The 12,600-nt window shown below is 32.8% G+C and overlaps 1 protein-coding gene across 7 annotated transcripts in view; it reads right to left on the bottom strand.

The window, feature by feature from the left end:
- Window positions 1-6,311: 6,311 nt before the first annotated feature.
- Window positions 6,312-12,600, bottom strand: part of LOC148277967 (cytochrome P450 9e2-like) — a 49,878-nt gene continuing 43,589 nt past the window's right edge. For 4 of the 7 annotated variants that reach the window (XM_088232086.1, XM_088232090.1, XM_088232089.1 and 1 more), the window contains exons 8-10: window positions 11,896-12,017; window positions 8,678-8,846; window positions 6,312-7,743 (exon numbers count right to left, since the gene is read on the bottom strand). In XM_088232086.1, coding sequence (XP_088088212.1) covers window positions 7,568-7,743; window positions 8,678-8,846; window positions 11,896-12,017 — 467 coding nt within the window. In that variant the 3' untranslated portion in view covers window positions 6,312-7,567. The remainder of the gene's footprint in view (window positions 7,744-8,677; window positions 8,847-11,895; window positions 12,018-12,600) is intronic. The other 3 variants (XM_088232091.1, XM_088232092.1, XM_088232093.1) reach the window with 3 other exon arrangements.

The raw sequence follows: 12,600 nt of genomic DNA, 5'->3' as shown, positions 1-12,600 counted from the left end.
CTTCCGTTGAATACCTTAAGGGTTTTTTGAGAATGATCTTCATGATCCATTTTTGTGCTATTTTTACTGGTTCACGGATTGAACGAGAGCAACCTCCCCAAGCTAAATTGCAATATAATAGTTTGCTTTGGCAAAAAGCAAAGTAAATTTGTCTCATAAGTTGAGCATTCAAAATATTTCTTAGGCTTTTATAAATGTATGCTGATTTCCGTATTTGCTTGGATATTTCTATAATTTGATCTTTCCAGCTAAGTTTAGAATCTATTATGACCCCTAAGTATTTGATTGAATTTACTTGTTCTAAATTTTCACATTTGCACAAAGTATTAGGTATGCACAAATGAATCTTGAGTGAAAAATTTTCAGGTTCTGTTTTTTTGTGATACTGGAGCAGATGAATTTATTGATGTACATATGAAAATAAATATTAAAAACAATAATAATAATAGCAAAAGAATCATAATAGAAGTAATATAAGCAGGGCTATTTGGTTCCTCTACACCGGCCAGCTGCCGGTCCTCCAATATTCGCACAAACACCTATATATACATATACGACAATGATTTATATGATAATCAAAACACTATATGGATATAAACATAAATTATAAATAGCAGACATGCAACAATAATTTCGACTTCAAATAGACTACTGTTTTGGTGCGGTGACCATCTCGAGGCAGGTCCCGGGACCCAAATCCAGAAGCCAGTTATTTAACAAATAATTTTAATTTCTGTTCATTTGTATTTAATTTTAAATCAAGAGGAATAAGGTTGTAAATTTTGGGATGTGGCTCAGTCAACCCTATCACCTCCACTTGGTGACAATTATCACCGCAGTCGTATTGTCTTTAAACAATCGCATAACTTTTTTCAAAACTACGCACCTAGGTTCTAGTGAGGTGTCACGATGCGCATTCGGTTTTTTTATTGAGTAAATTGATAGGTACTGCCATAATACAATATTACAACGAACCTTGATACCGGTTAAGTACAGTTAAATATTATTTAAATTAACAGCCATGACAATGATAATGCTATCGTTGAACCTAGGGTCAAAGTTCTAATCTTCTATGCAGGTCTTTAAGTACTTATATGCACTTTATAAATGATTTTTTTAATTATTTAAATCTATGCAAAACAGCATCATATCGATGCTCTGAAGACAAACGTGATAAGTACAAAAATATGAGTTTAGACATTTTAACGCCACATACATTATTTTTTTTTTTATTTAATAAAAAAAAGTGATTTACTAAAGTTCTTTTTATTTACTCAAATATTTAAATTCCTAAATTCTAAAAGTCGTAAATAACTTGTACTGGAAAAATGGAAATTGAGTTGTGGTGGGATTTGAACATGGGACCTTTGGTGTTTTTGGGATTACAACCCGGTTTTTATTTATACAAATAAAAAAATATATCAAAAAAATATTAACAGGTCGTACCATTTGCATTCACTAGAACACCAATTTTTCCACTCTTTTAAAATCGTAGTTGCATATTTCATAATAAGTGACATAAAATCAAAAACAAAAATGCAGCTGGTTAAACTTCAAACTGCTCTCCAGAATAATTATCAATTCTGCACGTTTGTCTTCTAGACCATCAATATCATCCTTCTTTTTTCCTGGATTTTCTTGCTCTTTCCTTTTCAAATTCTTCACAAGACTCCACTCTCTGTGTATTTCTTCCCTCATCATACCAAATCGATATTCATCTATAAATGCAAAAGCACATTTATCTGTTTTTTTTTTATGTTTCTGTAGGATAAGGTTGTGGAGGGTTGGAGCTTCTACCCCAGCCAGAGATTGACAGAAGTCACGAAGTTGCTGTTTGAAGTTTATTTATTACATGGCGAATAAATAATGAATTATGTCGGGCGATTGTTACGGCGATTAGGAGTTGAAGTAACTGCACTTGAACTACATGATGAAACTGTGTGACTGATTTATCTGGACTGACTGATGTTGACTGGTCGACTGAACTGAACCGACTGACTGACGTTGCTACGCCCTGTGGTCTCTTTATAGGCCACGTTCCTTTGTAGTGGTTTCTTCATGGTAGAGACGATGTGAATGTACTGCACAACGATGTTCCCGATTTTATGTGCAATACTGCTAAAGCTGCATTATATCTTGAATTGGATTCAATGATGACATTGCTTTCTTCGGTCATCGCACTAAATCGATTATGGACTTTGAACCCCAAAGTAACCCCCTCCCAGTGAGATTACCTCACGGTACATGAAATTTTTCTTTTGATAAACTGGCGAAGATAGTTCTCTTTCTGTAGGACACTTGTATCTTGGTGTGAAGTACTGCTGATGTAAGTTATACGGGTAATGTGATGACAAAGCTGTTCTTAAATTCGTTATCGATTTTAACTTGTACCATGAGTGCTGACGAGGATGAAAACCGAGGTATTGAGCTCTGTGGCTCAATCACAAATAACTATCGACGTGCTTAAAAACATGCTAAGCATTTGAGCGATCACAATGAATAATAATGAACATGCTTAAGTTATCGCAATCATAAGTCAACGCGTGTGTAATCTGTAAGTCAATTCTCGTGTCGGTTTGTTTTTTGTTTTCATCGTAAATAAATACAATTCACTGGCGAAAAATTGGCGTTTACTACAAAAAATAATACAATATTTTGCATTTGCAAAATAGTAAGGAGTCCCTCATACAAAAAAGTGAAAATTAAATTATAATTACTATGGCGACTGCTTTTCTTCATATTTAGCTTGCCAATCACCTGCTAAATGCAATGAATAGCATGATAAAAAAAATAAAAAAATAGGAGTTTTGGAATATTTTCCATATTAAACCAATGAAACGTAAATATTTTGACATTTAATATTAGGTATTTTCCTCTTTACTTTCGGCCCAAAATGTCATGTTATGTTTACGTTTAATTTAGACGGTAATAATATTTTATTGTCAAATAACTCTTTCATACTGATTTTAACTACCTCACATTAAGTTATATTTTTTCTTGGGTATGTTTTTTTTGTCGTTCACTGAAGCGTATATTATTAAAATTTCTAATTCTTGTTTTTAAGAGAAAAAATCACTCGCAAACGAGTGAATAAATTAAAAAAAAAACAAAAACGTATTAGGTGTTCACGGATGTTCCATTGTAGGTATTTGGAAATACGATAATCAACCATGGTGAGAAATTGTTATCACGTCGCTTATTACCACGTCGATAGTTATTTATGATTGAGCTACAGGTGTTAATAAACTGTTGAAATATGCAGCGTTGTAGTATTTGAAATAATTATCCATCGCAAAAAAAAACAATGTATAATGGAAATAATTGATATTATTTTTTTGTGCAACCGTTAGTGAATTGTTATCACTAAAGTTTTAATGCAAAAGTCATCCTTTGATTTATATCCAGCTGTTGTTCGTCAGATGGTCAATGCCGAGTAATTTAATATCCCACTGTGAATTGAGTGGTCCACGTCGGAGAACAAAGAATTTCAGTGCCAAAACGAATATGTGAATGCATTATGAAGATTCTTCCCACGACTTGCAAAGGTTGGATATGATGCTGGCAGGATGCTTCGATCGTGTTGATAAGATGGTTTTTGGTACACTGATGCTTGTGCAAGTCAACGTAGGTTGTTGAAAACAATGCCGTCATGGCGACATTGTTAAAACATTGCTATGTAGAATCGGGCATTGATGAACCCCAAATTTCTTTCACGTCGCAACGGAGCGTTGGATAGGGATAGCCGGAGAGATCACAAGTGTCATAAGATACTTTTCATCCCGAAAAAATATCACTCCCTCGGGAAAATTCTAAGTGAAAAAAATAATTAATATTAAAACAAAATAACGATGCCACGTCGCCATAGACCAGTGTTTTCCAACCTGTGGGTCGCAACCCCCTGGAGAATGATAGGCTGGAGGATGTGTGAAATCCAGTCCATGTATTGAATTATCCTCTTTTTTCCTTTTTCACATTGAGTAATAGTTTTGATTTGAGGTTATTTATAAACAAATACTTTTATTTCTATTTTTATATATCTTTAGCTTTTTAACATTTTTTTTCTATTGAATATGTACTATTACTTGAATTATAAAACTTTTATTTTATTGGTTGGTTGGAAGAAATTGCCATTTGGCAATAAGCCCGCCAATGTACAAAAAATTTTATGTTCAAAAAGTTAACTAAATAAATAAAATTAATAAATTATATGGACAAACTTAAAATATTATTGATAGTGTATTTTTCAATACCTCCTTCCATATCCCTTCTATCCGACTTTCTGACAAGCCTCTAATAGAGGCTTGGCGGGTTATTCCTTTAAAAAAATGTTTTTATCGAAAATTCTATAAAAGAGGTTCCAGTTAGAAAAAAACGGTGGATTATATTTTTCATTCTTGTTGTATTTTGAATTATTTATAATACAAGTTAACTATAAGTATATGTAATTAATTCATACATAAATTTCGTACATTAAACATTTGTCCAATATGGACAGCAAATATTTAAATAACACAATGATATTGTTTATAAAGTAATAATTGTGTAATAACAACAAAACATTTCAGTTCCAATTTAAAAAACTAAGAAACAATAATTTATCTAAAGCATTATTAACAATATAGTATACTCAATTATTAAGTTGCAAGTTTTCTATTACCCTATTTGGTTTTATATCCTTTTTTATAATTTATCTAGCGTGCTAATAAAAATATCATAGCACTGTTATCACCAACGCTAATTATGCTAAAAGGTTTCCTTTAAAAAAAAAAATCAACAAAAAAACAGTCACCCATGATGAAAATTATGGAAGACTTCGTTTTTGGTCTTCCGGGATTCTCGATCTCTTTTTGTTCCTTAATAATATGGAAATATCACATTTTTTTTTACATTTTTAAAGTAATAAGGGTTTATGAAATTTTTTTGATAATTATTAGTAGCATTGAAAATACTTTTAAATTTTTAATTTTAAATTCCGGCAAAAACGGTGATTCCATTGGCCGAGCCCTTAATACGTCACGATTCATGTTTATTTGTTCCTTGCCATTAAAATTTGTGTGGAACAATATCACAAAGATTGACGTCACAACAACCAAGGCCAAACACGTCGCGTTTTTCTTCTAAAGTATTTTTATTGAATCTATTTTTTACATTTATGTGTGAAAGCATTTCTGTACAATATCTATATTGATTTTGAAAATACAATTAATTATTCTGAATCCATTTCATATTTTTTTTATCAGTATTCGTAGTATGTGATATTTCCCTATGATGAGATTTTTTCATCTACTCTCAATTTTTGTTTTTTCCTCTCCATTGTTGATGAAGTTTCTTTAGTACTCATAGATTTTTTAAATGGCTCAATGCTTACTTATAATATGCTACTGCTAAATGCTTTATTCTACCTGGAATCATATAAATTATAAAAAATGCTTTTTATGTATTTATTTTGATAGTTGCTAAATATTTCCGTCCTACAGTGTATAAAATTGTTCTCATTTATATGTAGTCAGCATTTGTTTATGCTTATCAATTAAGTGGGCCTCGTGGTGTAAAGGTTAGCGCGTTTGCCTACCTTGCAAGAGGTCTCGGGTTGGATTCCCTACATGGATAAAATGAAATATTTATTTAAAAGGGTGTTTTTTCACTAGAATATCTCATAGTCCCTGGACTGGTACCTGTAGCGTTAGACTGATCATCTTACCTTCATGTAACAAAAATGATCAAGATACGCTGTAATTGGTATACCAATGCAGTGCCCTATGCACCATAAGGTGCAGAAAGGGAATTTTAATAATAAATAGAATAATGATAAATAAAATAAGTTAGCTACATCATCAATCAATTAAAAATGCAATTGCAATCTGATCAAACCAAAGAGAAAACCTTCACTCTTCGCCAATTAGCATTATATAGAATATATTGGTCCTAATTAATTAGCTTATTTATGAACTGACTGATTAACAAAACAGTTCTCTGCGTAATAGAACCAGAATCTTGGACCATCAAGATCAGTGGTATGAACCAGCTAGAAGCGTTTGAAATGTAGATACATCGTAGAATGTCATGCATTCCATGGAACGATATGGTCAGCAATGCATATGTGCTCCAAAAAGCAAGCAAGACTAATGGAAAGATGTCTGGAGTTCGTCGTCAATCAAGGTAAAATGAACGCACCGATTGATAAAAGATATTCAAGTCTGGTTAAAGAAGAGATCACACGGCGAGGTGACATTCAGAATGACCCAGTGTATGGCGGGACATGGGGTATTTGGAAAAAACATTGATGCTGTGCATCAACTGATAATTGAAGATTTTCTTATTTTCTTCCTTTTTTCGACATTTGACTTACCGTGAGATTCAAGCATCCTTGGGCATTAGTGGGACCAGCATACATTCATTATTACATGAACATTTAGGCGTCAAAAAGATTTGTTCACGTTGGATTCCACGTAATTTGACAATCATCAAATAAAAAGCTCATGTCAAATTGTCGAATGAAATGCTCAAAAAATATGATCGCAGAGCTTCAAAACATGTCTATAACATCATGACAGGTGAAAATTATTATGTAAATTTGTATGAGCCCAAAACAAAACTGCAGCGACGGTATGGGTGTTTCAAGATGAGCGAAATCTTAAAAATGTTGTTCGCGGACGAAGCACTTCAAAACAAATGGTTGCCTGTTTTTTAAGAAAAAACTGGACATGTTGCAACCGTACCTTTAGTGTTACTTAAAATGGTCAGTTCTGAATGGTACACAACCATTTTTTAGCCAGAAGTTTTCGCAGAAATAGGTAAAACCAACGGCCGATGAAAGATCATTCTCGACCATGCGACAATGCGAGCTCTCATTCATCGACACAAACGATTGAATATTCAACCGGTCAAAACGTTGAATTAATGACTTATCCGCTGTATGGTCTTGATTTGGTAGCTTATGATTTTTTTTTATTCCGGAACATCATAAATGAATTGTGTGGTCAACGTTTTTCGGTGCCTGAAGAAGCGGTTAGTGGGTTCAAAATTCATGTTTCAGAGGTACCTCAGTCTGAGTGGCAAAAGTGCTTCAAAAATTGGTTCAAACGAATGCAAAAGTGTATTTATCATCGCGGAGAATATTTCAAAACACAACAAAGCCATTTTCGGTAGTAAATTCTAGTTATTTTTACTATAACCCCGGAATATAAAAGACAACTCTCGTACGTACATTCAAAACATTAAGCCGACCTTAAGCATTACCCAAAACACTAAATTCCGTTGAAATGACAAAATCTTATAAGTTTTGTACATCATTTGATATTTAGTCATTAGTGTGGCCATTATATGCAGAGCGTAGTCGCATGCAAAAAATAAAATCCCCAAATTAATCATTCTCTAGGAGGCAGAGAAGAGTCAGAATATCACCTTTGAATCTTATAACTAATCACCTTGCTTTTATGTACCAGATGCTTGATATACTTTTGTATTTGGGGCATAAATGCTTTATGCACCCTTGGCGTGAACATATATATAATTTCGAACCAGGTTGTAGTATTGTGGACGTGGTGTTGTTGACTAAAGAATTGAATTACAATGCGTGCTTTCTTAGTTTCATTCCTAGCCAGAAGCCATTAGCAGAATGTAATGTAAAAGTGTCTGCGGCTATTTGGAGAGGTATAGTGGTCTTCGGTGTTGTGATGATGTCAAATGTTGCCAGAAGATGGAATATCATTGCTTTTGCCTCCATAACTGCAAATCTTGCACCTGAATAAATTAAACGAATAATGTTATTAACAAATGTCAAAAATTATATTGGCAACTATTCAAGCTTTCTAAGTATTGCGGTGCGACAGGGTTGGTATTTTAAACGCTCTTGTAAGACTAGAGAACGCTTTGCTTGTACGTTATTATTCTTAGTAATAACGCGCTAATAAAGCGTTCTCTATACCAGCGAGAGCGTTCAGAATTGCACCCCAGAGATGTTTTGGGACAGTAAGGTTCCTTCTTGACATGGTGGCATTCAATATTCCGATCCGCCGGTCGCGAAATAATAATGTGCTGTTCCTCGATCAACCAGCACAAACTATGGCTTGCATGCGCCATTGTCCCGATTGTGTCGTATTGTAAACTCGAGACAAGATCTGGACTTTTTTGGTGTAAGTCTTTATAGATTTAAAAAATCATTAAGATAGACCGGATCTTGTCTTGAGATGGTAATTTTTTTTTGTCCTAGCTTTAATTTTATTTTATCAGTACCTGTATTTATTATAAGAAATTGTATAGACCATTGTTAGAATAGACTGCATAAGTCCGTCAGATAAATAAATAAAAAGTTTATAGAAAAGGGCGTTTTTGAACTAGAATATTTCAATGTCCCTGGACTGGCACCTGAAACGGTAGACTGTGTACCAATGCAGTTCCCTATGCACCATTTAAATATATACATATGTATTATTTATTACTAAAATATAATGTTTGTTATGCATTTCACGTCACCGTACATTCCTATTACGGAGAAATTGAAATATTCGAAATTTTGCATTTTTTATTTTGTCTTATCTATCGTCTTAAAAAATAATTTTACCAATAATTCCTTGTTTTTTTTTGTTTTAATTAACAAGTTGTAAAAACCTGACAGCCTTTTGAATAGGGTAGTAAAATTACATAAATAAAGACAACAATATTTTATAATCATTACCTATACAAACCCTGGGACCAACGCCAAAAGGAATGAAAGAAAACGGTTGCATGAAAGGTTTATTCTCATCCGAGAATCTTTCCGGATTGAATTTATCTGGCTCTGGGTGATATTTGGCGTCGTGGTGGATGGAGTAAATGGGTATCCAAAGATCATCGTTCTTTCTGATCTATGAAAAAAATACATGAATATTTGAAACATTAACTTGTGTGGTCAAAAATCAACAAAAATCAACAATCCACTGTAATGGTCACCCTATAAAACTTATTAAGTATATTCCCTCCCTCCATCCCCTCTACTTTTTAAATTATTTCTCAAACAAGAGAATATTTTTATTATTTAATCAGTGCATGTTTGCCCTAATCAGTGCATGTGCTTATTAAAATGCATGTGGTGTTGGTTTTATATTTTTGTGCAACAACTATGGTGAAGGTGTATAGTGGGTTTTGCATGTTGGTTTAATTGGTGTTCTGACGAAGAGACAGGTGCGTCTCGAAACCGGTAGACATAGAAAAGTCGATAAGTGGTTAGATACAAATATTTAATAACATTTAGTAAAATGTTTGACCACAAAGTTAATGCTTTAAATATTAATAATAATCAACAATGTTTGATTGAATTTTTTGGCAGCTGAGACGGAAAATATTTTCTACAAGCAAATATGGAAGGCTAGTCATTAACGGGCTTATGACCTATCAGTGGTCACTTTATACACTGTGATATTCATAATCGCTTTAATATTTAAACATCCACATTTCTTCAAGCTCCTTATTATTTGAGAAGTTTAAGGGCTTGTTTATTTTTAGCTCCCTGCGCATCGATTAGCAATTGAAGCTGCCCACCCCCCAAAATACATTTTCGGCCCAAAGGGAGAGTTTTTGAACGGATCGCGGTTGGCCGCATCTCGGTCCTCAATCAAAGATTTCAATAGATTTTTTCGTAAATCAGAATATTTCGGGTAATGATTATTATAGTCATCATGTTTTGTAAATATATTATGTTTATTTTCATTCATTATAATTTTTTCTTCGCATTTTACAATAGATATATACATATATGTTTATCAACTTCCTTGATTAAATGTTGCTTTTTAACATTTTAATCATATTTAAGTTTTTTATTTTAAAATTAAGAAAATATGTTTTTTTTTCAACGTTTTTTTCTACAGTACTTAAAGTTCTTTTGTTAAGTAGCTTAAAACCCATTTTTTTTCATTTTCTTCGCCATGTTATAGTATGTATGTGGGTGAATGTGTATGTGCGTGTGCGTGTGAATGAGTGTGCGTGTGCGTGTATATGTGTAAAATTATACATGCGTGCGCACGCATGCGCATTTGCATGCATATGTATGTGCACTTATTTGTTAAAAAATGTTTTATATAACTTCATTTATTTTTTGAAATATATGTGTATTTTGCACTTTAATTATTAGTATTTTAATCTTACAGCAAGCACAAGAGATTGCTTCTTTTTTGGTGTGGTATTTCGTTTCGTTTTTTTTGTTTTTGTACTTTTGTTTTATTCGTATTTCTTTTTGTTAATATATGTAACTTTATATTATATTAAACAACTGAAAAAAATGAAAAAAAATGAAAAATACAAAAAAATCTATTACATAAACACAAAACAAATTCCACAAATGCATGGCCTGTGTGTAAGTATACATTTTATTGTAAATCTAAATAAAGGCTACTGGAAGAAGATGGTAAATATAAATTTTTGCTTGTATATGTAATTTTTAATACTATATAAATGTTATTTGTGTTTTTTTCTTTTTATATACTTTTTTTGGCTTGTATACATAATTTCAATTTTTTCAACGTTTTTGATAAAAAAAATTAACCTGTATTGGGTGTGCGCATATTTTGTTAATTAAAAAAAATGTTTTTATTTTGTACTAGTTCAGTATGTATATATACATCCATGTAATTTTTAAACTTTTTCAATTTTCTTTCCCAGATTGCATAATGTAAACATTATTTTGAATTTATTTCCATGCCTAGTATTCTGTTATTTTCAAGTATTTTTCATACCCCTTTTAATTTGTAGTATATCATAATTTTAATTTTTCTGCTTTTGTTAAATAATATTATAGTTTAAAATTTAAAAACGTCTCTAAAAAAAATATTATCTGTATGTCCCTAAATGAGTTTTTTTTTAAAAAACTCCTTGGGAATATTGTATATAATTATGTATAATATGTTTTCAATATAATAAAAAAAAAAAAAAAAAAAAAAAAAAAAAAGGTGCTTATATTAGAAAACAATTAAAGATGTATTTAGCATGTTTCAAAAACTGTAATTACGTATTTCGTGTTATTTTATCTTTTGTTCGTTATTTTCAAGCAAAATTCAACCGTATCGTTAAGTGAAATAATGATGTTTTTACTAACGATGTTTTTAATTGATATGGTGCGAGTTTAACTACATAGGTACTGGGGAATAGCAATGATTTCTTAGTGAAGCTCCGCCTCACTTGTTTCACAGAGTCCTCCGCCTCTGGAGTAGGTATGAGAGGTGGCAAAAGTTGCTTTGCAACCAGTAAGTAGTCTTTGGGTAAGTCTGCTGTTTTTGGGTGCGCTGCCGGTGAGCGCCCTTGAGCGTCACCTGGGGGCGTTCTGGTGCTCCAGGGAGTAGTAACTAACGTTTACTATCACTGTCGACTTATAGAAGTTTGAAATGGGTGAAGGATTAATTTATTCATTTTATTTATACTTCCCCTTGACGATGAGGGAGAGTTTTAGAGCGACAGTGAAATGGACATTGAAAGTTGTAAATGTGAATATTCGTTCTCGCTTTTGCTTACTGAATTTGGTTAGTAGAGGAAGAAATGTAATAAATTCGTAATGAAAAACAAATTGCTTGCTCGTATGAGTGAATCCGAAGAAAGACATTTAGTCTTTAAAACGGATTCGGGTATGTGGTGGATGCTTTCAATGTTGATGTTTGTGAAGTCAAAGAGCTGAACCTCTATTTATGCGAATGAGATTCGTGTAATTGAAATCTTTCACCTACATACTAGGCAACGCCTGATAATGTTATTTTTTCAATTTCTATACTTCTTCATGGACCACTTGTTAAAAAATAAGTGGTTAAAGACAAATTCATTTTATTTATTTCATCAAAGTGTTTTGATTTTGATTTTAATTATAAATCAAAGTCAGTGATTTAAAGTTAGTGATTCAAGCATAATTTTCAAAATTAAATATTATTTCTTTACCTGGTATGTGACTGACGTGACATCGTTTTGTGGCGGAAGGGTGTAAGGTTTGGAACATACTCTTTCCAATTGGCTGTCTGGCGGCCACATCCGCAGTGATTCTGCAATCATCCATTTATTCTCTTGAAAAATAATAAAACAACTAAAGTGAAGAGGCTGTAACAGACTTTTATGCAGTTTTTGCCTAGATACTGATTTTCATTTTCATGGCTAGCTTAAATTTTAAGCAATATTAGTTTTATTTGAGACTAACGGTTCATCACCATCATCCAACCTTAATCCGCACCTGATGGTGCATAGGGCACTGCATTAGTATGCAATGTATCCTGCTCATGTTTTACAGGAAGGTAAGGTGATCAATCTTACGCTTCAGGTGCCAATCAAATAAATATTTTAGGTTAAAGTGGGGTGCTCAAAAGGTCGATCGCGATCGACAAGTTGATCACTAGTGCTTTTTGAGTCGTTCTAGAGAAAAAATATCCTTACGTATTGTGCGGAAAACTAATATCTATGCCAGGATACACTCTACCTTGACGACAATCCTGCATCACACATACTTGCAGCCTCTCAGAGTCGATCGATCGTAGTCTAAGATATAGAAGTAGATCGCCAGCAGTTCAAGTTTGAGCACCCCTGATGTTGACCTTCCCAGAAATCGAACACCGGACCTCAAGCACGGTAGGCGAACACACCAATTACTTTATA

The sequence above is a fragment of the Micrasema longulum genome, unplaced genomic scaffold, assembly GCF_059751315.1.
Source record: "Micrasema longulum isolate JH-2025_06_02 unplaced genomic scaffold, ASM5975131v1 h1tg000948l, whole genome shotgun sequence".
In the NCBI taxonomy this organism is placed as follows: Eukaryota; Metazoa; Arthropoda; class Insecta; order Trichoptera; family Brachycentridae; genus Micrasema; species Micrasema longulum.
This window is presented reverse-complemented; position numbering and strand designations above follow the sequence as displayed.